Below are 27918 nucleotides of genomic sequence, written 5' to 3' on the forward strand. Positions count from 1 at the left end.
AAAAAGTCACTTCTCTGCCCAAGTGAGAGCACTTGACAGTTGCCCAGCATTTGGGATTGAGAAAGGACCTGCTCCATACATGCTCCTCACCCTGCCTCCAGCTCAGGCCACACGTAACTTGTGCAGAGTTCACACTGAAGGAACAAAGTCTGCCCTGCAATCCCAAGCAGGAGAAGTAGCTTTTTCCTGAGGATTTGCCCTTCAAAGGGCAAAATTCTTCAACAATTCACCCCAAAATCCCAGTTTGAGGGAGGTATTGCAGCAACGAATCGCACATCCATTGCCAGAACCTCTCCCTTCCTCCCCCTCCTGCCCCACTCTTTTCAATGAAAAAGCTATTTTTAACCATACGAGATTTCTCAAAGAGAAAAAGTAAAAGCCCTGTCACCAGTCAGTACTTCTTGCAACAACTCAGAGCATCCAAGAATAACAACCAGTGGATTCTTAATGCACTTTACTAATCCAACTCTACCCAGTTTGTCCCACCAAACATCATTGCTCCAACAGCAGCTCCTCCTGTTCTAGAAAGGTTTAAAAATAAATATTGTTGAGCTCAGGACAGAGTTTGGTTAGAGTGATTATGCAGGAGAAGAGAAGGAGACATTGGAAGCAAACAGAAGGGAGAAGCAGTGAGCAGTACTTCTGTCCTCTTACCAACAGACTGGAGCCATAATTCAGAATTTTGCTTTTCTCAGTTGCCAACAGAGTTCACAAATGGTGACGCATTTTAAGATGAATCTGCTGTGTAACTGTTTGTATCAGCAGATTGGTCCTCTGCAGTGTTCACTTCAGCCTCAGAAAGGTTGGCCTACAGCTCCCTGTTCATTGTTCAGATATGGGTTTGTTTGGTTACAGGCCCACCCAGAGGAATTGGTTTATACAGCCTTATTTAGATTACATAGGATATACCAAGTATTCATTCAAGTTTGCTGTCTTCTAAATCAGCAGTAAATCTCTGCCAAAGCTACTTTAAAGCTGTGCATTATCCTGAATCCAACCATTTAGTAAGTTAAAACACTACAGGCATTCAGAAGACTAATACAGCTTTTGCTCAACTTTATAAATGGTTCCAGACAATTAGTGTTTAAAAATAAGCATTTCCATAACTTTTTTTGCTTCATAGCAGTCACAAAATAGTCCATTTATATCCCTATCATTTGAGGATTTCTTAAACAAGGGACCTGGTTGCACAACACCTAATGGATCATGTGGTATTGCACAAAAATCACATAATTTTTTAGTATTTAAAGGACTTGTTCCACTCTCTGCCATGGGCGGGGACACCTTCCACTATCCCAGGTTGCTCAAACCCTGTCCAACCTGGCCTTGGACACTTCCAGGGATCCAGGGGCAGCCACAGCTTCTCTGGGCAACCTCTGCCAGGGCCTTGCCCACTCTGACAGGGGAGAATTTCTTCCTAACACTTAATTTAAACCTACTCTCAGTTTAAAACCATTCCCCTCTCACCACCATTTCAGTCTGAGTCTTCAGAAAATACAGGTTTGCAAAAATTTTTAAGGGAACATAAATCTCAGAAAACAGACTTTGTGAATAAATAACCTACATAACTGTTATGAAACAAAGCTTTACTTCAAGATTAAGTTATTTATAAGAGATATAAAAATGTCAGGAAAAAAATTAAAAAGGTATTATTGACAGAAATAATTCAATGGAATTGCTCTCAATTGAAGTTTTCTTTCCTGTGTTTGGAGAGAGATTGAAGATTTTTTGCTTTGGACAACAATTTATTTGTGAATATGAGAAAGTGTATTTACTTTTGAATTTGACTGAAAACAAACCCCATAGTGGTACTGCTTTTGCAGAACTCACAAGACCATATATGAGGATTTTGAATCAGTCTATGGCCCAAATGCAGCCTCATTTTCAGAAACCCAGGCAAGCCATTCTCTCCTGTTCCTGGAGGTTCCTGCAGCACAGGGAGCAGAGCTGCACTGCACCTACAATTAGAGTAGCAACAGATTTAAATATTCCAAACTAAGGCCCTCTAAATATCTACAGAAGCCCTTAAGTCAATTCATTACTGATACAGTAAGTGACAACACTTGTGTTTGGCAGACAGTGCAACTGGGAGCCCTGACAAATCTCATTAACAGCACATCAGGGGCACTTAGTTGATCCTTTACACACAGTGCCAGTACTGAGTATAATGAGAAAAGGAGCTTAAACTTTAGTCGGACTGCACTAATAGGTCACCAAGTCCTGATTAAGCCAGGCTTCATATATAATTACTGAAGTTCAAGTATCTGACATAAATGTACCCAAAAACACTTAATGAAGATACTCAGTCACTTCTAAACTACACAAATAAAATTAAGGCATGAAAACGGAAAGAAAAGGAGAAATAGGCAACTTATTTACTTGAACTACCTGCCTTTTATATATCCCTTGTGCAAACTATTTCAATCATTTAAATAAGTATATTTTTTTAAGTTATAAAAGTGGAAGATAATCTCTCAATTACATTAAATAATGCAAATATTTAGAATATATACAGGCATTCCAGTAACCTTACATACACAAATACTTGGATATATAAATAACATTGCCCAGAAAAAATGACTACAAGAGAAGGTTTTACAGCATCCAGAAGTTAAAGATTACTAGGTCAGTTTTATGTATTTGTTTGTTAACATTAATTAAATTAGTAAAGAAGATCCTTAATGTCAAAACTGGCAACTTTTCTGCCTTATAAACTGGAATCCTCAAAAGAATGTGCCAGCACATCCCCCCTAGATGGTAAAAGAGGAAACACATGGAAACATATACCCTAACGCACATATCCTGGATATCCTGGCTTCTTCAAAATCCTACAAGGAAGTGGTAGTTAGAAACACACACTGGAAATTCATGGATTCTGAGTATTTCAGAGGGGGAAAGGCAATCCAAAGTCTTGGGCACCCCACAAGAATCAGACTGTGACACTCTAACAGATATTCCTGAATGTCTGTCACGGCTCAACACAGCCCAGGAATACAGGGTGCCTTTGGAAGCAGAGGGCATGATGGAATTCTTTCTCAGGACAGAAAGGGATGAGAATTCTGTTACCATTTCATTTCAGACTGGTGGATGTTGGTCAGGAGTATCTGTCTCCTGTGCTGGAAGCTTATGAGAAGCCAAACACCTGGAGTTTACATAGATCCTTTTACAAGACTCTGCCACAGCTGATTATTCTGTGAGTACCAAGCCTGCTGCCTCAGGCTGGGAATTGCTGTGTGACAGGAGGGACCCTGATCTGCCTGCTGGCTGCCACAGACACACAGACACACAGACATTCCAAACACCCCGGGCAAGTGCCCCGTCAGCTGCAGCAGCAGCACTGAGACAATGCTGCATTCAGACAAGGAGGTCACTCCAGCCACAGAACCTCTCTTACCAAGACAAGGGCACACTTGTGAAGAAACAATTTCTATCTCACTTCTATCATCAATACAAGCTATGACGTGACTGAATAGCCCCCAGCACACCTACCAACACCCCTGCTGCTTTATCTGAGGTGGCTGGCTCAGGTCCATGCCTCCAGCAAACAGCAGGGTAAGGCACTGCACAGCATCACCTGAATTGGCTCAAGTGGGGATGTGCAGCAAACTGGAAGCACAGCTCCAGTGACATCTCACCAATGACCCCATGCAGGGAGCCCTTCTATTGTTCCCAGGACCTTATCCTGATTGGTAAGGGGCAAGGAATCTGAAGAATCGGTGCCTGGGGTTGCTTTGCTACTCTGTTTTTAATGGGAAGGGAAGGAGATGAAAAGGCCAGGCCCTGAGGCTGGGGCCGGCTCCAGCTGCTCGGTTCCATTCCTGAAGGACACCACACAAAGCCCGGCCCCACGCCCCGATGCACAGCTGGGCACAGCCACGGCAAACTGGGTCACACATTTCAAACAGGCAATGGAAATGTTACAGCATGCTCCAGCACCGTTCTTACCAGCTTTTAGAAAATTTCTGGTTTATTATTTTTATTATTAAATAAAAAAACAATAAAAAGACGACTGAATACTGAATACCCCTTAACTTATAGCTTATCTAGAAGGTTACTTTAGTGATAAAGCACATGAATATTGAGACATTCAGTCCAAGATGCTTTTTTCCTGCACAGTGTACTAACATTTTAGATCAAGAATTTTACATACAAAATTCCAGAAATACAAACACACAGAATAATCCAAGACTACCAGTAGCATATATAAGAATAGATAATAGGTTATTAAAAAGGTAATGTTTGAATAGCATTTACCCAAACCATTTTAATAGTATCCTTAAGTAAACCTAAGCTGCTAATAATATTTTGCTGGCTTGCCTATAAAACATAAAAATGTTATATTTATTAATGGTATTAGATTAATACACTTGAATAAAATGATATTAAATTGCTTGGAAAGGTCTATAAACATAAGCATGTGATATCAAGAACACCTTGATATCACCTTGATATATTTGCAGCTTTTGCCTGAAAACTGCATGTGAAAACACTTAAAATCTCTATTTTAGGACTATTCCTTCTGCTAAAATACAAACTCAGAGTATACCATGTTTGGTACACTACACAATATTTCAGAGTAAGTAACAGATAATTCAGCTTTAGCACACACAAGATTACCAATTAAAGTAACACCAGCTACAGATATAACACACCAACTTGGTGCACGGTTTTACTGAAACTGTAAGTAATCCTCAGAAGAAACTCAGCAGAGATGAACATAACATTGCAGAACTTAAACCTCAAAAATATGAAAATATTTCTCTGGGAACTAAGCCTCTTAAACTGAAATAGAAAGGCTTATTTTTACAGAGGTACGAAGAATTATTGGAAAATACACAGTATTTCTTATTACTCTGTATTTCTGTCACATTTATTTTGACAAGTCAGGAATAAGAGCACATTATTTAAAATTAAGTCAGATTGATTTTTATTATTTTCCTGCCCAGCCTTTCCTCATTTATAATGGTGTTGGCAATACTGTACCTATATATTACTATAGCATCACTAGACACCATTTTCAAGACACATATATGATCACATTGCTGAATTTTTTAAGATGGCTAAAATACAAGTACACAAATGTGCAGAATTAAAATAATTTATAAGACTTCTTTTTCTCCAAGTCAAGGAAATAAAACCCTCTTCTTTGCTGCATCACAGCAAAATGTACATGCACAATTATTTACTTTTTCTCAGCTGAGGAATTCAAATCCCCATAAAAATTTAAATAGAGCACTTCAACTTATTTTACTTTGCTTTTACTGCACTATGTCACCATGTAATGAAACACCTGAATGCCATTTGCCAGAAGACATTATCTGTGCCAGGAGCAAAGCTCTGTGTGGGATTCAGCCAGGGTGCTCCGGTGCTTCCACTAGTTCCCAACTGCTCCTGGCACAGCAGTTCCTCTCCAGGGCTCCCCAAACCTCATGTTTTCATATGAAGACACTGACTTGACTGCAGGAGCTCCTGGAATGGCACAAAGCAAATGCAGCTTGCAACAACGCTCACTGTCAACTCTGGTATCACTGACCAAAACTGGCTGTGGATGCAGCGACTGAGCTGTTACAGAGGGAAAAGTTCCTGGATTAGGTCTACAGGAGGAGATCTGATATGGAATGCTCAGGATATTTATTAAGATATCCATGCACTCGTAACTCAGAGATTTCTGTGTCCCAGCACTTCATATGAGGTTGTCAAGTATGAGACAGTGACAGCCAGAAACCTGTTTGGGAATTGCAATCCAAGAGCTGCATGTCCCTGCAGCCTGACTGCAATCCCACTGCCCCATCCATGCTGGTTCACAGAGTGCACAGGGGCTGCCTAAACCGCATTCCTATCTGTCAGCCTTCTCACCAAGTAACAAGAAGAGGAACAAGCTCTAATTCTAAATATTCTACTGATGTAGTAGGTTTTTTTAAGGCTAAAAATACCCAGCACACTTTTGGAAGACGGGATGACCCATAAATTATTTAAGCTACAAAAAGCAGCAATTCTTTTTTCATGTGTTCTTTACATTGAATTTAATTAAAAACAACTCAACTACTTAAGCTGCTCATACAGCTCAAAACAAACTGATTTTCCCCCCAGTTTCCTACACACTAAGAAAACAATCACTAAAACAGTCAGCAAACATTCTTACATAAGATGAACATCATTTTTTTTTCAGTAAGTTGTTTAACGCTTCACTATGGTGGTTTCCAAAGCCAATAAAAACCCTATATAGACTGTGAGAATGAATTTTCCTCATACAGTGAAAGGTACTACCAATGCCTCAGATCAGACAAGTTCTGTGAACTCCAAACCTACAGATCTCCTTTAGAAAGCTGTGCGAAAAAATAATCAAGTTTGCCATTTCCCATCAGTAGCATGAAACCTATTTTAGACACACTGCTGTAGGATAATAATAAAATGTGTAGAATTATTTAGGATGTGACATATAACACTGAAGATACTTAGGAAAGGAAACCCACAAGTTCTGCACTAAATTTCCTGTCAAAAGCATCTGGTCTGCACTGAAAGCAAAACAAAACAAGAATCTGTCTGGAACTCCCTCTGCTGTTCCCTCAGTCCTCCTGGAAGGGCAGGGAAACTCATCCTGCACTCAGTTCCCAGCACTGCCTGGGAAGGCAGGCCAGGCCCTCTGTTGTTCTTAGGCCTCCCTCTCGCATCTCAGCATAAGTAGGTCAAGGCCACTGCCATGCTCCACTTCATCTTTGACTTCATTCTGAAATCGCAGCCCTCCCATCCTTCTCCTTTAATGCCATTCACAAAAACCACAGGCCCTGAAGGACTTGACTCCTTGAAAGCCAGCTTGTGACTTTCAACTCCTTCCCTGTTCATTTACACCCAGCCCAGGACTTCTTAGTGTATTCCTGAAATGGCATTAGTTACTCTGGACATCGGAAACTTGAGATGAGCAACTCTGCCACAAGCAAAAAAGTACAAAAGCAGACTTTAGAGATGGTTGTTTCTTTAGCAGAAAGACACCTGCTGGTTCCCACCATGCAAGGGGGAATATATCCATACAGATCTCTTTCCAAACTCAAGGAGAACAGAGCAGGTGTTTTCAATAGGGATTGCCTGTTCCCAGACTCCAATCTGATTACTGTACACACATGCAACTTATTTCTCTTACTTTACATAACACCAAGGCTCTAAGTAATATTTTATAAAATGCCCCTTTTTTTGTTATGAAGATTTTACATTAAAATACCTAAACACCCTCAGTTGGACTCTTCTTCCTGTGACTATTCCTTATTCCTTTATCTAGAACAAGCTGCTGCTTAAAGCAAGAGCTCCACAAAGAATTTATCTGGAATTAACATGAATCAATTTGTGAAGATAGCTTTTTGTGCTATGCTGAGAAAGAAAGCTTAAAAGATTAAATAAAAGGTGTCTGGACAGATTAGTGCCCAAAGCCTCCTTCTACTGTTGCTACTGTCCACAATTGACTCTACTGTCCACTTTTGCAGTCTTTACTGCAATCTTTCAGGAAGATTAGTTAATTTAATGTAATATTTATAGCAAAAAAAAAAAAAAAAAAAAAAAAAAAAAAAAAAAAAAAACAAGAACCTGAAACTACACAAAAACTATTTCTTAATTAGACATAATTATTATTGCTAAATAAGCACTTTTAAAATGGTGCAGATCCAAAGGATCTATAGTGACAAGAACTTATAAAAACAGAGAAACCAACACCCCTCCTCCCCCCGCCCCCACTCCCCCCCCCAAACAACAAACATTATCTTCTACAAATCAAGAGTGCACCCTCCAACCCTAAAATCCTCAGTGTCAGATTTATATATTGAATACCTTAAATACAAACACAGCTAAACATCAACTCAGATTTTGTGACATCTTCCAGCCTGGATGTCTTTATGGCAGACTGCACTTCTGTTTACAAATGCAATTATCCCCTACACAACCCTCACTGTGCAGGTTGATTTGGTGTCACACACATGTAAATCAGACACAGGACTTACTAATCTGTCAGAATTCTAGTGTGGTATTACCTCCCATGCCAGTGCTGCTGCTGCTTTTGACAGACATCATCTACTGTATCAGATGCTTAATTTATTAAATTGATACACACCAGGAATAGGCAGGAGACTCACAAGCACATTTAATCTGAGCACTCAGGCTGCAGTGACGTGGATAAAACAAACAGCTTTTGCTGAAAGGAGCTGCCTCTCTTTTCCAGAAACTGGAATTGACCCCTACTTACATCACTTAAGGGAATTAATCTTCCAGAAAATTAAGCTGTTGTTGGTATGATCAGAAAAGCAGCAGAGAAAACACAAGGGAGAAAGGTGGTTACGCACAGCCAGGACAGGGGAAGGTATGGAAAAACCTGGACCTTTCCATGGCTCCTTGCCATTAGATTGATGGGAAATCAAAGGTTACACACAGGGTGTCAGCCACAAAGTAAACAGTAACAAAATAGATAACTCCGAGCTACATTAACGCTTTCAGGTTTTAGAAAGGAGACAAATCCATGGTTAATTCCCGCATTCTCGCAAAACCAATTTCTATTTGTAAGCAGCTGGTTTGCACCAAGTTTGCTACAGAAGAAATCCAATGGTTTGTAGCACTGCACTGTAACATTCCTGCAGCTAAACCTCGCACTGAGATCACGATGAGATGGAGAAGACAGGTCTGATGTGCAGGATGATTTCCACCTGTCCCCACCCTGCCATCAGACGCTGTGTGACTGCAGCTATGCTGGATGGATGAAGAAGTTGCCACCCCACTTCATCTCCACTGCTCATTACCTTCAAATCTCCCAGCATAACTGCGTGTTTAGTCACTTCCTAACCCAGTTCTGTCAAAATGATTCCCGTTAGAAAATCTGTGTTTCAGCTTAACTCAGATTATTTTTGACAGAACTTGTTTAGCAGATGACTATAAATGCAAGTACCAGAAGATCTGAGAACACTGTAACCTTTAGAGCTGGGAGAGGAAATAGCGAGCAGTGGAGCCAGCTACCCCTGCTCATGGCTGTGTTGCTGTGGGAGAAGGACATTAATCACTCCTATAGGTCTGATCTGTCAGTCTGCCTGAGCAGGGAAAGCTGTGTATCGAGGGTGGCATCTTTAAAGAAAATAAATCAGGAAATCTATAGACTACTTATTTTACTGCTTAAAATGTCAGGTTGGGGTTTAGTGTCCAGAAATTAAAATAATTCGTTATAACTGCCTGCAATTCTGTTGCATAATGAGAGGAAAAGGCAGATGCTGCTCAAAAGATATTAATAAATGTGACATTTCTGTGGAGCTAATGGGCAAATACCAACCTTGCCTTCTTATCTTAAATTATCATAACAAGGCCTGAAAACTTACTTAATTGCTTTCTATGTATTACTGATGTGAACACAGTGTCTGTCTTTTCACTTGTTATGTGGCAAAAAAAGTGGGAAAACCACCACCAAAATGCAGCATCCAATTACCATCACACAACCCACAACACTGACAGGAGCAGGACTCCATGTAGAGATCTCCTTACCTTTTATTAACAGGCTTCTCATCCTTGTCATAGGGCCGTATGAACCATTTCCCAATTCTTACAAAGTTTTTATCCATCAGGCATCTAGAAAACAATTACAGCAACAATTACTAGTTAGATCTTAAAGCGTAATTAAAAGGAGCCCTTGAAGACAGTGACTCTGAGGGATTAGGCAGATGAATTTCAATCAGACTGAAATGAAAGTTTGACAGTTTTGAGTTCCATTTTTTGTTTTCCCACATCAGTCATAGAAAATTCCTGTCCCATCTCATGATGTTGTCACTGATGCTGAACTTCACTCTGCATTTTCCCCTCAACCTTTGCCACAATCCCTTCCACTCTGTCCTACTTTTTTTGCTGACTGATCCCTTGTTCTATTTTTCACATTCCTTTTCTTGAACAAAGGCCATTCATTAGTACTGATTCTTTTCTACCCAGCCTTTCAGATTTCAGATGATAAAGAATATGTGTTCCCTTATTTTTGGCATGTAAATGGCATAGTATAGGAATGACAGAAAATTGCATTAAGGAAATATTAACAACGATTCAATTTTCCCTTCACATGATCCCCAGCATGATTTCAGGTGCTGAAACTCCCATAATTACTGCTTCCTCTGTCAGAAAACCCCTTGAAATCAAATGTATTCGACATCACCAAAATTAGAGCAATAAGTTCCATTTTCTGTGGTCCATTTGGAAGTCTACAGTTTCTTTTTAGAAACTGTATATTCTTCTTTAAAAAAACCCCAACAGTGAGGACTCCAAGTGATCAATACCCAATTTAAATGGACAAGTTAGGGAGTGTCTGGTGCCTTTCTAGGTCCACCTGTGCAGATGAATCACAGGAGCAATTTGCCAACCCTGAGTATGCCTCATACATTAAACATGTACTAGAACACGCTGCCCAAGGGACCACACACAAAAATTCATAATCAAAGCATATTTTTCAGTAAGGTAAATAATATGCTTCAAAAATTCTGTAAAACTGGTTATTTGTTGCTAGTGGTTTATACACCATTACAAGTAATATGCAAGCCTTGCCCATACATTTCACATCTATTCAGTATTTTTTATTTACATGAAAAAACTGGATTTTTCCACTCTTCTAAGTTTTCCAATAGTTTATTTCTATAGCAGCTGCTAAAGATTAGCCAAAACAAAGGGAAAAAGCTTAAAAATCACATGAAACTTTCTGGGCAAGTACATCATGCAAGGTTCAAAAAAGCTGTGTGATCTACACTTCAAAAGCATACCTAGAAGACACAGATAGGAAATGGACGACTGACAACGTAAATACTAATATGCCCCCAATTTTTCTGTATAAACTTGGCAGGATTTTCCAAAGTTAAAGCTGAAGAAAATTCTACCAGCACTTTCTCAATTAAAGCAAAAATTATCCATTTCAGTTGAATAACCAGTATCTTAAACTGAATATGAAAGCTAAGGCAGCAGAGATCTAAAGACACTGGCGGGGGGTGGGGGGGGGAAGCTTCAGCAACCATTTCCCTAGGAAATATTTGCTATCAGAGAGTCTGTCAGTGCCAGCATGTTTTATACAAACAAAAGGAAGTCTGTGAAGTTTACACAGATCCCTAAAGAAAATAGTATGTAGTAGCAAAAAAATGTAATAAACTCTTCCCATCACACACACTTTAATGCCACATCACTGTGTCTCACCACGACAGGTTCAACTGCCTCAAACTAATGCTGCTTTCCTAGAAAAAAAGTCTTCACGGGAAGATTTGTCCTTAAAAATCAGTCAACCCTCCATGCTAAACTAAATCACAGGTTATTTAAGGAATAATCCCATATAAAATCAGAGCCATGCACAGATCTCAGATGCGGCCAGGTGGGCAGCTAATGATAGTATGGTTATTTTTGCTGGATAAGCACTAAAGGTAACTAGTCTTTCACAGTGAGCTGTAACAATGGACTCGTATTAAAAAAAAAAAAAAAAAAAAAAAAAAACAAAAAAACACACCCCAATATATAGCCATAAAAAGCAGTTATTTAATGATACAAGGACATGAAACACCCTGCAGGGCCTGGCTTCTCTCCCTCTTCAGGGCTGGGCGATCCCTCCCTCAGCACTGCAGCTGTTCCAGCACTTCACTGCCGCCTGACCTCCTGTATTTCTGATTTACGAAACGACACCATAATATTTTGAGCACTCATCTCTCAAATCTTGTAATGTTTTCCATGCTGCTAATTAACATAAACTGAGCATTAGTGTGGATACAAAGGGGGTATGGAAAAAAAAAATCAAAAAACCCAAAATCAGTTATGCAAAGGCCCTTTTTTCTTTCCTTTGCCTGTGTTAGGTAAAAGCTGCTGCTCCCTCCCTGCCCCGTGTTGTCCTTCGGGCTGCTCCATGAGGGGCCCCTCCCCCCTCACGGCTCCTCCTCCCGCCATTTCCTTCCCGCCGCGGCCGAGCCCCCTCAGCCTCCGGCAAAACAAACACGAAATAAACCCCAAACCCCGCAAAACCAAACTGCCGGCACCAGCCCCGGCACTGATGGGCCAGGAATGGATTCGAGCCTTCTGCTTTATAAATGGGGCTTTTCCTAAACACTGGATAAAATAGGGCTTTAAAGTTTAAACCGCTGTTTAATAAAGCCTGCACACATGTTGCTGTTACTTTAAATGAAGTAATTATGATGTTAAGTTCAGTAATTATGATGTTAAGTTGGGTACAGCAGGGAAAAAATAAAAAATAAAGATATAAAAAGTGAATAACTTGAAGTAAATTCAACTACAAAACAGTAAAAATTCTCATAAGCACAGCAGCGAGAAGATGCTCATGTCCAAGGCTGGGATTCCAGCAGGAGCTCGGCTCATCATGACATGACTCATATCAGCTTATCACAACATTAATCATATCAGCTTATTGTGACATGAAGTGTTTCAGTTTATCAGGACATGAACCGAGGCTCTCGGCAAACACCTGAGGTGTGTTCACCAACTCCTGCTGGAAGAAAGAGACTTTCCAGTCACAGCTGGACAGAACAGCTCTGCTGACTCTGCCAACTGATTTCAATTAAGTTATATTAAAAAGAAAGATTAAATTTATTTCACAAGTTTAAAGAGGTCTAAAGAATAAAATTAGCCACTTTACACTTAAAAGTCAGCTGGCTGGGTACCACAGATTAATAAACACATATCAAATTAATTTTCCCTTTTATACTATAAAGCTACAAAAGAAGTAATGAACATTCCGGACTTGGAATTTAATTTTTATACTTTTGTTCATTCTAAGTAGCCTACAATTTCTATAAAGATCCCCTAAAGAGACTGATGGGATAGAAAACAGGGAATACAACAAGTAATCCTGCAGATATGCACACAGGTAACTCAGTTACCCCACAGAAACAGCCTCAGGAACATAATGCAAACCTCATTACCAGTAAATCTACATCAAAGGAAACAGGACACTAAATGAGACAAGATGAAAATGTTTTCCATTTGCTTATTTTCTGAAAGAAAAAATATCTAAGGCTGCATTCTATAAAATTACTGCAACACAAAGGCACATTCTATTTTGTTGTTGTTGTTGTTATTATTATTACCTCAGAGAAAGTGGGAATAGTCTAATTACATTTAATAATTAATGGAAGATATCCAAATTTGTAAGAACTAGGATGTAATACGGGAAGGTGATGACCTGAAGAAGTGCAGAAACAGAAAGAATAAAATTATATAGCCCAAGATGCCATGTTCCACACAATGGGCATAACAAGATAAGCTTCAGTAATCTTAAAAATTGATAGCTGGATTAAGAAGAAAAAGGCATAAGTGTGTTAACTAACCATAGAATAACTCTTCAGTCAAGTCATATATATATGTATATAATATATATGGCTCATCAGAGCCAGGAACTGTTAAGCTTCACCCTGAATATTGTGCACAAATGTAGTCAAATTTTAACAGGCAGTAACCAGGATAATTGAGAGAAGAGAGTTAAGAGCTTTTAAGATATGTATCATTTAACCTCATCAAGGCACTGAAGGCCAGATAGAATTACACTATCGAAGCACTTCCAGAAGGTGAAAACGTCCCCTTTTTTGGCTTTTAACATAGCTCCTTAGCAAAAATCCAAGCAGAAATGTGTATCAACATTATTGTTTGTATGAGTGTTTAATTAGTTTGCACAGCATTCTATGATAAATTACCAGAGACTATGACTTAAGAGATTCATCTTGATCCTATCCTATTAGATTCAAGGTCTTAACTCTAAAAAAAGGTAGTTTAAGATCTATAATAATATAATTGCTCTATAAGTATCCTGTATGATTTTAAGTATCCAAATGAAATATTTGAGAGTACTAGATTTTTCTTACCTTTCCAGAAGATTATGAATTGCTTTGAAGAGCAGGGTCCTACACTCATAGGAAAGTCCATTCTCCCAGAATCCTTCTTCCACCACTACAAAAACACAAAATGTCAACATGCTTAGAATAGGGAAATACAAACATTTATCCAAAATCTATCTTCAACAGCTTTAATTTTCAAAGTAGCATGTTTCATTAAACTATTTCAACTATTACCTATAGCACCCAAGCAGCTTTAATCTTTACTTGCCAAAGACACAGCCTTTGAATTTAGGGGAAAAAAAAAAAAAAAAAAAAAAAGGGGCTAACACAAAAGCATAAAAGCAAACGCATTTGTTTGTAGCATTCAGTATGCAAGTACAGGGGTGAGGAATGCACGATGATTCATTGCCACCACTGCTGAGAGATCCTTTAAAACTTAACCATAGATGCCGACAATCAAGAAACAAAGTGAATCATTAAAGGTGTAAAATCAATTTACATAACTGAAACAACATGAAACAACTCCTCTGAACCTCTCGCTGTCACACTCAAGTCCAATTCCTCCATTGTACTGACTTCAACTATTGCAGTTTTAGCAATACGCAGCAGATTTTGTGCCAAAATAAAAACTGTACACTCAGTACCGAACTGCAGAGATTTTAGAGTTTATAAAAGTAAGTCTAATTATCTCTCATAGTAGAGTGCAGCCTGAATTAGTCACCTGAAGGACAGACAAACCTCAGAAATATCTGCTGTCCTTACTGATGGCTTTTGGGTGCTAAAACTACCAGGAGTAGCACTATTTCTGGTACGCCTGTACCAGATTCTAAATCTTACTCAGTCAGAAGACGCAGAGTGAAAACAGATGATAAAACAACTTTTTCAAGGAGTAAGAATCAGTTAATTGTCTCAGTTCTGTCATTTCAATTTTACAGGACTAGTCGGCAGATCTTTAAAAGTGCAAACACAAAATTCTACTGCAAGTTAAGCACCCCTCCTTGGGGTGCTTAATACTTCACACCCCTCCTTGGCCAATTTGCAGGACGAGACCTCCCAGCAGCGCGTCTATCGCACAGAGATGATTATCTCAGTATAGTTTACAACCATGTTTAAAGGCAAGCTTCTAAGGAGTTAGAGCTCCATGGAAAATACTAGTATTGCCAGCAGCCTTCAAAGCCTCGAGCCACTGTCTGCTGCTTCTCCAGGAGCTGTAACTCACACTCAGACAAGAAAAGGCACATTTTTTTGCATGTGCAATATTGTGATATGCTAATGTCGGTAACAGAGACTCTCTCTTCGTGCAGAATGGAAAAGCCAGGTTTTAGTACCGAAATCACTTTATCGGCCAGCACGGGACTTGCTGGGAGAATGGAGACACAGACCTGCGCCCCTAGGCACAAGCAGCAGCCAAGGAGCTTTTCCCTAGAAACCACTGCAGGCCCTTTAATGCTTGCAAGCCCTGCCTGACACCGAGGATGTAATGGGCCATGGCTATTTACCGCACACAACTCCGCGTGGCCTCGGCTTTCATGGGTAAAACACTGTGCTTAAGGAACTCCGAGCCCGCCTGCATGGTCAGAAGTATTGATGTATAAATTCTCAACAGCTCAGAACTACTGATGCCCTTGAAGCTGCAAGGCAGGTACAGCCTTGCACTTAAAAATTACATAATCCTCAAATATATGAAAAGCTACCGATTAGTAACACGGTGAGAGATCGCACCTGCATGAAAATTCAGTATTTAAATTTAAAAAAATCAAAATTTTGACAGAACCTGTAAAAGTCAAAATAAATTCACTTTTACACAGCAGTGAGCTCTTGTCCAGTTTCACACTATAGTAGGCTGTACTGCCAGTATTGCCCTGCTTTAGGAATTTCATGCAAAATAGGGGAGACAAGAATCAAGTCTGTGATTTTACAGGAAAGTTCCCACCACCGATTCTGAAGTTCTCAGTTCTAACTCCCTTCCTACTCCCAGCTATACACAGCAGACCAACGGGACCGTGTCACAGTTTATATCATCTCTCAGAACTATTTTCTGCAAGTATAATTTTGCCATTTCAGAAGAATTCAGATCAGATCACACTGCTTTACACCATTGAATATAATATTCTGTAGAGTTGATAATTTTAATCCAGAATTATTTTGTGTCTGGATATGACCTGTATTCTTTTTCCCTGCTCAGTTTCCCTGGGCTACTCCAGCCTGTTACTCCTCCACAATCCCAGACATGAAAGCACTACACTCCCAGCAGGAGGGACTGGATGAGGGAATGGAAACTGGCAGCACTGCCCCTCCCTACCCACGACCACAGCTGCATCCATGGCTGTCCTGCACTGAGCAGAGGGAGGAAGGTATCCAAAATCCTAGGAGAAGCAGGCAAAAGCAATGTTAACCTTGCAGCCAAATCCCAAGGGTCAAGTGTGCCATGAGGTCAGACTGGCAGAGGAGTGCCAATGGAGTGGGACAGGGAAAAGGGGAAAGTCTGGAGTGGTATCAACCCTCAATATTCTAATTTTCCAAACTGCCTTTCTTAGTACTCAGAATTCATATAAATTATATATGAAATGGAAATAAAATTACTTCCCTATTAAATTTAACTCTAAGTATATCATAAGACATTGCCATAACCATTTTCCCATAATAAATAATGCCTCTAATTCCCAGATATATTAAAGCACTATACTTACTGTAATTATCTCTAATGCTTCTTTATCCTACTAAAAAAAGTACATCTTACAATTAAGAGCATGTACATATGTCTGATGCCATAAAAATGAGGAGGAAATATTAGAAGTGCAGCATTTCACTTCCTCTCTGCTCTTTGGCTTCCTGATCCAGACTCCACAAGAAAAGTGTTGAAATGACTGGAGCCAGTTACAACTGCAGGGTTCATATGGTGACTAATAAAAAGCTTGGCAAAACTCTAAAAATTAGACTATCCCTGTAAATTCCAAAGTTCCTGACACTTACAATTTAACTAGATTTTCAAATTTGAAGAGTATTTTAAATTCTTTACAGCAAATTGAAGCCTATGAAATAGTCTCTGTCTGTCTTCATGATGATTTCTAATGCTTTTAACACTCAAAACGTTCAACTCCAGGCCCCCTCAGCTTTCCCATGCTCCTGATAGCATTTCCAGGCACAGCCAGCAGAACACAGGTGCTGCACAGGTTCCAAAACATGGGAATACGTGTGGCCTGTCCTGGAGGCATTTCTGGTACTTCAGTTGAAATATTTCTCTTTAGACACAACAAATGCAACACTGAACAACAGTTGTGAAAGGCATCTTCCAAACTAGAGAACTTCTGGGGGGGGCCAATCAAGGACAGATGGAATGTTTTAGTGAGAGAAAGCACAACAGAGTACAAACTGCATTTTCCTCCATAGAAGAGCAGAGGAAAGAGTTTGGAGAGGCAGCAAAGCAGAGGGGACAATCTATGGGTCACTGTTTGCCAGGCCATGGGGAGACAAAGCCATGGCAAATGTGATCCCTGTTTGCAGCAATCCCATCCTGGGCAGGTGTCAAGCTGGGTGACCTCCAGGAGCCCAGGTCTCACCTGAGTCATCTGTCAGGTGACTGCCACTCCACTGGGACAGGTTTAAGCACACACATAGCTATAGCTCTGTGTGTCTGTATATGTGTATATATATTTCTGTATATGTTAACTACCCTATCCAAGCCTCTGTACCCTCTGGAGATGGATGACACATGGGAGAAGTGTTTGCTTTAACAGGCAGCTCATCTCCTTCTCACTGCCCTGGAACAGAGGAAGAACTTTATCACATCATTTCTCAACAAAAGAAGCAACTGCTTCCCTACAGTGTTTTTTTTGTTGTTGTTGTTTTTTGGTTTTTTGTTGTTGGTTTTTTTTTTTTTTTTAAATGAAATAATTTTCCAAAATAAACCACTAAGTCTATATTAATATTCTATTTTTAAAAATCTGGATTCTCAGAAGAAAAATCATCAAGAATAGCAGAAAATCCAAAACAAGAAAAACGTGTATCTGACACTTATAATGGATTACAGTGGAGGTGTTAATCTCACTGCTGGTGTTAAAACAGAATGGGAATCAATCAACAGCCTTCATATATAAAGTTTTTAGGCATTTGTTATTATTTGTTTTCATAGGTTCAAAAAATGAATAAATGTTTGTGCTGGTTCTTATGTTTATTCTTGCAGATCAGATGTTAAAAGAATGAAAGGCAACTACAATAATTTAGCCTTACACGGGAAATTTATAATTTAAACATACATTAATGAGCAGCTTAGTTGGCTTGGGATCTTTTTTATTTTCAAGTCAGAGATATTAAGGTCTTCAAAGGTCCAACAATTTTTATGAAGCCAGCCATGTTCTCAGAAAAAAAAAAGATCCATTATAAAAATTTCAAGGAGAGAAGTCACAGCAAAATATCAAAGCAAATACTTCAATAATTTTAGGTCTCCCAGCAGAGATACTGGAAAGATAATAAGATCTCTGTTCTGCTTCAGTGGCCAAACTGACATATTTTACTTAAAAGAAATATAGGAAGGAAGGAGAGGAGGCAAGTCGAGGCTGTGTCGGCGCTGCAAAGACAGTTATACCTCTAAGAAATCCAGCCACCCACATTTTAATAATTCAGGTCACACTGCCTTGTGCAGTTTAAAAGCAGAATTAGTTTCAAAGAATACATATTTCCTCAGAGCTATGTTACATATTTCCTTTTAATGTATCATATTGCAGCAACAGCTGAAATGAACGTCTAGACATCAAAAACAAGGCTTTATTCCTACCTACTGCTTTTTTACCTCAGGCATCAGAGCTAATGAAACCCATTATCCAGAACACTGCCCTCAGTTACCACATTTGGCCACTGCAAATATGAAAAAACACTCTGGGACAGCACCAGTTATTCAGCCATTAAAATTACTGAAAATCAATTTCTTGCTGCACACTGCAGAAATACCGATAGATTAAAGCAGGACACATGGGACAAGGAGATTACTTCCAGGGAAGATTACTATGTCAAACTGCTGAGGACAGGGACTTACTCAGCTCCTCAAGATTCACATTCCGAGCAGCACATGCTCCTTCCCAGGCTTTGATATTTTCCCTCCTTGTTGCCATGAAATATGAAGGGTGTGGGGTTTTTTCCATGTTTTAAAAACACATGGCTCAACAACTCCAACAAAATCAGACATAAAATTACTACAAGCAAGCATTTAATTTTTCATCTGTATTTTTGTTAACGTGCCCTTAAAACAATATTTCAAAAACCAATGAGCATTTTGAAGCATCATTTCTCCTAAAAAATTGAGTTAAGAGAGTAACAACACAATGCAATGGTACATTAATTCTGAAAAACTACATTATACCCATAAAAATCCAATTAAAGACAACGCCATTGATCGATCATTGCTATACTGCCATTGATCACCTTGTAAAATCTGTGTTTGAAGTCATTAGTGATTAAATTGACTTATTACTAAATCAGATTCAACTCACTTAGAGATCTAATTTCCTTGTGCTGGTTATGATCGTAGGGAAGTTGTGCTGCTCACTCGTACAGTCCTGAGAATCCATCTTGGCTCCCTTCTCCAAGTCAGCTCATTGCAAATTGAACCAAAACAGTGCAAATGCTCCCCAGAATGATTCATTTGTGTTCTCCTATTTCCAAACACAGGGAATATTCACTGGACATGCAGAGAAGTGTTTCCAATCTGCATCCTCCCAAGGTATCCTTAACAGCTCCCAGGAAAATCAGAGTATTAATGGCGACCGTGCCCAGAGACTGCTGCTCAGGCACGACCCGAGTTTGCATCTCAATGCACCGCAATTTTCGATATAAAAACCAACACTTGCAAGCAGAGTTTACTATGAAACTAAAATTGTTGCACTTCAGAAGGATAAATAAAACCTTCAAAGGCAACAGCTGTTGAATATCACAGGAATACTCCGAGGCTTTAATTGTTGCGCATTGAAACAGAAATTAGCATAATAGCTATTTATTGAAAAACAGATGGTAGGTAACTATCTGAACTTAGATTGTGTTAGCACTACTTAAAGTAATACTTTTATCGCTTCCTCAGTCCTGGTAGGTACAGAGATGTTTTTTATAAAATACACATTAAATGTTACATCCTCTCCCTGGCCCACGCACTCACATTCCTGTGCTCCTGCACAGCCTCTCCTGCCTTTCACCGGAGCACACTACAGCCAGATCTTCACAGGGATGGTTTATTCAGCAGCTTGGTTAACCAAAATTATTATCTATGAAATCAGAATGAGCATTTCTGTGCAATTACAGCTTGAGTCTGCTCTCTCTGCAGGAATGCAGATGTACTGTGCAGAGAGCTGAGCTGCTCACTCCCAAGACAGGACAGATTCCAAATCAAACCACAGATTTGCCATGTGGTTTTTGCTTTGAATGCTTTCTACAATCACCAGAAAGAGTAAAAGGAACAGAAATAAGGCACAATTTTACGTGGTTTACACAGTTTTCCAAAGGAAAGCAGAAATTGCATGCAATGGGAAACCTGCTCTAGCATGCCAGAAAATCCCTCCATTCCCTGATTTACGTTGCTTCATTTGTCCCACCATGCGTTTGTGTTAAGTAGTATTATTTCCAAGCCACTTTATATTTCTTTGCAGAGGTATTTCCTATAAATGAAAAGCATAACCTGACCATAGTGAAAAGGCACTAAAGGTCTGGGGAGATTCTCACCATAATTTCCTAAAATGTTCCAAGCTAAGGATACCAGTAGAAAAGAAGTATTTTCTTAACTTTACTCCTGGGAGTTTCTAGAATGTCCTCTCAAATTTCTGAACTTTTCATTTTCCATTACTTTACATTTCCAACTTCATCTCTTTTGAATAAATACATTAAAGGTAGTTTGTCAGAAGAACATAAAAGCAACCCAAAAAATTCAGAAAAAAAATAAAAATTTCAAAAGTATACTATGCTTTCCTAATCCCAGAAACAACCTGTACTCTCCAAACTTGATTTGCTCTCTTCTTTCCCCTTCCAAATCTTCCAGGTTCTCTTTATTTCCATTTCCAGTGACCACCTGGGCCCTGCAGCCAGTGTGACCCTCAATTCCACATATCAGCTGCAGAAATTCTGCAGAATTCACTTCTGCCTTTTGATTTTCCCACGTTCAAAAAATATGGAATTCCTGCAGTGGATGTGCAGCAGGGAGACCTGCCTCAGCACCATCAATGTGATGAGGAGGACTTGTATTTTTCCTCTCCAAAAACAACTGGTGTTTACTAGCACTGACGGGACACTGACTGCATTCCCTGTTCCCAGAGCTCTGCTGGAGGTGATGAAATGTACAAGGGCAGCGAATCTCTCCGGAGGAATCAGAGCGAGTTCAGCCATCCCCGATTAAGACGGGGCTTGTTCTGAGGAAAAAATGTCCTCCCTATTAATCCCTACTTGGAAAGCGAAAGGAACCCGGAGCCTTCTCTCATTTCCCAAGTATGCGGGGACGTCACTGCTTAGGAGCACAGCTCACTTCGGAGAGCAGCACCGGGCTGAGCTCTCCCTGCCCTTCCACACGGCTTTGCCTCAGAAACGCCCGCACGGCTCCATACAGGCGAATGCACTCAGACTCTGCAATCCTGTCCCCCCTCGTTCCCGTTCCCATTCCAAATCCCTCCCCTCCCGGCCCGCTGGCCGTGCCTCCCGCTGATCCATCCCCACATCCACAGGGAGCCGCGGCGGCACCCCAGGAGCTTCCCCCGGCCAAGGGCACACGGACACGAGTCCCTGCCATGGTGACCGTCCAGGGAGGGCAGCGGCCCCGGCCCGAGGGCACAGCCACGGCCGGGGAATCAATCCCTCATCCCGCAGAGAGGCAGCTGGGGCAGCATTCCTCGCTGCTGCACGACGTGCTGCCTGCCACAGCCTTTAATTTATATGCTAAGGTGACAGCTGGAGGAAAGACAAGATCTCCGGCACATCCAAGGAGCCGTTTATGGAGAAATCCCAGGTGTAATGTGCCCAGTCTCCCCAGGGCCCCAGAGCGCCCAGCTGGGCTCTGCTCTGCGGAACAAGAACTGGTGATGTTTCCATCTCAGCTGTATGCTGACTTAACCAAGTCAACATTTGGGTTTCCATCAACTAAAATTTGAGTTTGCCCTTCTGCATAAAAATTAAGAATTGTGCTTATTCTTCCTCACTTCACACTTGCTTTTGGTCCTGTATCATTACTTGCAGCTCCCAGGATCCTATCTTCATTCTTTATTCTTTTTTTTTTTCCCCCCAACCTAATAGTTATAACAATTTTCACTAGAAAATCTTTTCCTTAACTTACTTGCAATGCTATATTGTAAAAAAAAAAAACAAGATTTGGATTTATGTAAGGGATACAGGAAATATTTTTAGAGCAGTTTCCGGTGTTAAATACACGTCATGTGGCCCACACAAAACAGCCGAAAGTTGTACATGTGAACTACAACACTAATTCCATTATACATGGAACATATAAGATAAGTCTATTTCATGTTACTATTTGAAAATAGGAAAAGATGTGAATAATTTTTTTCTAGGTTATGCATACTAGGTTATGCAAAATGAATGTTTTAAAGCTTATTTTACTACTTGTTTTCCTGTCTCCCTGCTGGAATTCATTACATTTTACACAGGAATAAATGACAACATTGACTTTTCAATTTGTGTAACTAAAAAAGTTGCTACAGCAGAGGCTGAGGGATGCAAAAAACCCAAACCCCAACCAACAATCCCCAAAAATACAAAAGTAAGAGCTAGCAGCAGGCAAACCCAAATTTAATATTGCTGGCAGGTTTTTTGAGTAGCAAAGTTAAGCAAAGGTCCCTTCCAACCCAAAAAACCATAATATGATCCTGTAGGTCCTTCCCAGACATGAATTTCAGCTGGTGATTTTTATCAATTAGGAAATAAATTTCAGCTTACAAGGTTTATACACTTCATAAACAGAAGGTGAAGCTTGAGCAATAACAGCATCGCAAAAATTGTTATGGTCAGACTTGATGCTGGTAAATAAAATACTGAGAAAAAATATTTTCAAAAGAAAAGACTCTCAGTTTTGCAACAATTCTTGGAAATTAAAAAAAAAAAAAAAAAAAAAAAAAAAAACAAAAAAAAAACCACACCACCACCAAACAACTGAAAATGCATCTTGAGGTATGAAGAACAGCATAAATGAAACATCTTTATATAAATGTGTCAGTGAGAACCTTTTCCCTCATATCCTCATCTTTTCGGAGAGGCCAGGAGCCTTCCAAAAGAACAGGCACAGAATAAAAACACAGAACAGACTTCAAAGACAGAAGAAGCATATTTTTGTCATTTTGTTTGTTCGTTACTCCCCACAAAACATGCCAAAATACTTTGTGCTCTTCTGTAAGCAAATGTTTACTGGAGTTTGCTGCTACTTGAACAGAAGCAAAAGCAAAATAACAGTTTTGTGTTGAGTTCCGCCAGCAAAGGGCATGAGCTGGAGGCAGCAGGATGTCAAGCAGGTTTTTAAATCTATTTTTGTCCTCTAAGGAAGCCGGCAGAGGGAGCTGGCTGGGACCCGGTCTGGGCTCTTCACCCAGAGGCTGCTGTTTCGATTAAGAAAAGGATCCAAGATCACACAGGCTAAAAATAAAACTTCAGGGGAAAAAAAAAAAGTCGACCACATGCAATAATAAACATCTTAGGAGAGAGCACGTTTGAAGTGGGGACAGTGTAAGTGCTCCTTTTAAAATAAAACCCTCCATATGAAACAGTTTTGAAAGCAGAGAAACTTCCTTGAAAAATAATCTGGTCAAATGTGTGATCCCTTGGGAAAGGCTCTAGAAGACCCCTGAAAATCCTGATGTCCATTACTTCTGCTGGTTGAACAGATACTTGCCCCAAACAGGTACAGAAACCTCAGTGTAGGAAAACAAGCCCCCTCCTTTCCCATCCCTGCCTTTCCAAGAAGGGACTACTGCAGATGCTATTTCAATAGGGACAGAAAAACAATTTCTTCAGCAGCACATTCCTATTTATAATCATATGTTTATTTACTCCTGTTTATAAACAGAAGGTATTACAGGAGAAAAATAAAGAGGAAGACACAACATGTCATTGGGAATGGAAAAAACAAATTACTGAGGACTGGAGAGCTGTTCTGAATTAGAGGAGTCCTTGGAATTCCACGCAGTAATAAGCTAAACTGCAAGATTTTACAGATTTAGTCTACTAAGTACTCAGCTTTTCTCATGATCATTAAGGCTGAACATATATACGGCAATTATTAATTTAAAGCTAGTCCTGTTCTGTAAGATCTCTCCTGTAAGAATCTCTCCTTGAGAGTTACTGCAAACAAGAACCCAAGTGAGCACGATTCCCTTGGGGGTGAGCAGGCTCCCAGAGGAACACCCAGGAACAGAAAGCTGTGATTTAACTTTCTGTTCAATAAAAAAAGTGCTTCTGACTCCTCTGCACTTGGGACTCCCTCTAAAGATCACTTTTATAAAATTTGATCCAACTGACCACATCTGACCACTGCAAAGGAATTCCCCTTCCCAGGCATCCCCTGTGCTCACTGCTGGAGTTCTTTCCCATATCCATATTTCAGCAGGAGCCATCTCCCTCACTGCTGGTTCTGCAATGCAAATGCAATATGTTGTTCACTTTACAGGCTGTTGCCATGGATATTAATGTGATGTCATAAATTGTTACATCTTCATTGCAGAAACAAAATGAAAGGGCTTGGAAGCAGAAGAATAAGAACTCATCTAACCAAGCATATTTAAGAATAAGCAACTGTTGTACAAATCACAAAGGAAAAAGAGGCACATAAATGTGTATCTTAATTTAGTGTTGTTGAATGTTTCTCTATGTAAGTGGTTCTTAAAAGATTCCAAATTCCCTATTGAATTTTTTACTGGACTGTTACCTGCACAGTGGGACATCCTCAGCAACAGATGGAACAGCACTTCTGAAATTCAGCTTTCCACCATGGTTGGAAATATATTTTTCTGTTGGAAACATCAGTTTCTTAACTCTAAATTATCAGGCAGTGGCTAACGATCTCAGCAATGCCAACATGCCTGCTTTTCCTTTCATTCCAGCTACTTTTTGACTTACCAATTCTATTCATGGCATCTGGGCCATAGCAAGTTCTTAGGTTTTGAAAGATCAGGGTTGTGGGCTGCCCTTAAAAATTATTCCCAACAAGTAATCCTGAAGCTTTTCCTCTCCAAGGACTCCAGGAATCAACAATAACAAAATGTTCCTTTGCCTTATTAAAACAGTAGCTAAGATTACAACAAGTTAATCTACTTTATCTGTAGGTATACACACAGAGAAAAGAATGATTTAGCTTAGAGAAAAGCAGAATACAGTACAAAGCACACCCAGTGTTCACAGTCACAGAGGATTTCCCTCATTTTCAATTAGTCAAACTGTCTGGTTTAATCTTTTTCCCAAACAGTTTAGCTTTGCTGAGAGTGGATTTAACTAAGTCAAAAGACACACAGAGAGTGGGGAATGAATGGTCTCTGTGCCTGCCTAGAGCTGCTGATCTACCAAGGAATAACTGCCTGGGAACAGGGATAAACATATCTCTGCTCTCTTCCACTGTCACCAAACGGGCACCCAGAGCTGGAGCAGCACTTGGCCAAGGAGAATCCTGGTGCTGTCTGACCCTCTCCAGACTGTGGTGCCAGGAAACCCAGGCACTCCTCAGCTCCTGAGCATTTCCTTTGGCAGGTCTAACAGAAAAAAAAGCCTCTCACCTGGCCCTTATTTCTGGGATCTTGTGGCACTTCTAAGTCTACCCATTCAATGGTGAGGAAGTCATCCACTTAGAGTGGTGAGGTGCTCCTTCCCTTTCCAAACTCCCTTGAATTGCATATGGAATGGGCTAAGTCCACCCTTCCACTGAAATAGAGCATCCCACACTCCCACAGTTCAACAATAGAAGAGATCTCATCTTCCACAACCCAAGAGTACCTTCCCTGGTCGTCTGTGGCTTCCATTTCCACATTCCATCTAATCAGGAGTCTTAACCTGTTCCTCCAAGTCTCTCACTCTTAACTCTCCATCCATTTAGGGGAGGAGGAATACTCATCAAAAGATATGCTCACCATTCCAATAGCTACAAGACTTAAAAGGCTACTGACTATTTCAACAAACAGAAAACAAAAATAAGTTTCTTGACTTTTTTTTTTAAAAAGGTGTTCTGTAATTGCAGCTTTACTAGTTTGAGAGATGTTCAACCTCCTTGACTTAACCTGTTTAATTCACTTGCTTATGAGAGCTCCTGCTGCCAATGAAACACCAGTGAATAGTCCCCCTCCCAGCTGCATTTCTTGGTGATGGCACCACTCCCACTTGACTCCATGGCAGCTGCACTGGTGCATCATATGTTTTGGGACAATCTGAACAACTTGGGCAACACAGGGTCACCTGTACTCTTTATTTCAAATCCTATTTTTAATTCAGGAGCTTAAAGGGCAAAACATCCTCCAAAAAACATCCCCCTGTCATCCATTCATCCCTGCCCTCTGGCAGTGGGAAGCTGTTCCCTATGTCCTGTCCCTCCATCCCTTGTCCTTAAGGCCCCCTCCAGCTCTCCTGAAGCCCCTTTAGGCCCTAGAAGGCTGTTACAAGGTTTTCAGAGAAGCCAAGGCTGCAGATCTCCATTAATTGCTCACTTCTGAAATACTTCTTGATTGGAATAGTTTAATTCAATTCCCAGACCCATTGGGTCCCTATTGTGGGGGAGCCACCCAACACAGAAATGCTGCCATGGCCCCCTGCTCTGAACAGTTAAGCAATAGCTGCTCTGTGAGCAGTAATACTGAGAATTTATTACCCTTGAAGGATTTGCCTCCTACAGTCCTCCAGACTGAAAGTCCAAGGTCAAAGGGCAATGGAAAGTCAACAAGCCCTACAGGGCAGCCTGAAGACACCACAGCAGATGCTCGAACAGCAGACAGTGGGATCAGACAAGAGCAGTGGCAGCACAGGTGTTGGAAGAACACCTCTGGGATACAACATGAAGGACTTTCATCAAATTCCCCACCCAGAGAACTCTCCTAAGCTGCTCCCACAGCTGTCCAGGCAAATCCCCCCAAGAACAGCACTCTGCACACAGCACCCTGCAGCTCCTCTCTAAATCAGGAGGGTTCTGTGCACATTGCCCAGGGGTTTGCTGGACAGGAGAACACAAAATGCTATTTCTAAAATAAAAATAATTATAATTTGAGCTTTTATTTTATTAAAAAACCTAATTCTGTTTAAAAATGCAGCTGTAAGAAGATTACAGCTTAGTCTACTTAATGTCCCCTAATATTTCAGTAAATAACAACCATCCGTTTCTGCATCTCCACGAAAGCCCTTGGCTGTCATACAGGAGCCACCCAGAGAACTCTGCAGAGACCAAACTGTGGGGTGACCCCATGAGCCCTGGCATTGGTGTGCCCCAGGCCAGAGCATGGCCTGGCAGCACCATTACCACACATCAGCCTCATCCTGCACCACAGAGCCCGGCCTGCTGTGCTGTCCTGAGCACAGCCTGCCCTGGGCACAGCCTCTCCTGGGCACAGCCTCTCCTGGGCACAGCCTCCCCAGGGCACAGCCTCCCCAGGGCACAGCCTCCCCAGGGCACAGCCCCCCTGGACACAGCCTCCGCTGGGCACAGCCCCTCCTGGGTACAGACTTCCTGGGCACAGCCTGCCCTGGACACAGCCTCCCTGAGCACAGCCTCCCCAGAACATGGGCACAGCCCCACTGGACACCCTGGCAAGGACCCAATACTTGCAGGATCCTGAGCCAGTGTAACACAGAGTCCACGGGATTATTCCCCAGTGGAGGAATCTGCTGCCAGACTGTGCCAACTGCCATTTGGAGCCTGCAATGGACATCGGCATTTTGCCTTTCTGTCAACGATTTTAGTGTCAAAAACCAAGCACACGCATGGCTCCATCCCCACAGAGTGCCTGCAACAACCACGATTGTCCCTAGTGGAACAAAAATAAGCTCATTTTCCATCACTGACACATCTTGCACTTCAGAATGCCTATAGCCAAACCCAAATTCTCACCCACTTACCCCAGAAGCAGCAAAGCCAGACTTAATTGACTTTGTCACGCTAGGG

General features: G+C 40.7%; 1 protein-coding gene across 2 annotated transcripts in view; it reads right to left on the bottom strand.

Moving 5' to 3' along the window:
* Positions 1-27918, bottom strand: part of MED13L (mediator complex subunit 13L) — a 165388-nt gene that overhangs the window by 67822 nt on the left and 69648 nt on the right. For both annotated transcript variants that reach the window (XM_083874047.1, XM_083874048.1), the window contains exons 3-4: positions 13842-13926; positions 9505-9588 (exon numbers count right to left, since the gene is read on the bottom strand). In XM_083874047.1, the coding sequence (XP_083730173.1) occupies positions 9505-9588; positions 13842-13926 (169 nt within the window). The remainder of the gene's footprint in view (positions 1-9504; positions 9589-13841; positions 13927-27918) is intronic.

This window comes from Zosterops lateralis, assembly GCF_965231275.1.
Source record: "Zosterops lateralis genome assembly, chromosome: 17".
Classification (NCBI taxonomy): Eukaryota; Metazoa; Chordata; class Aves; order Passeriformes; family Zosteropidae; genus Zosterops; species Zosterops lateralis.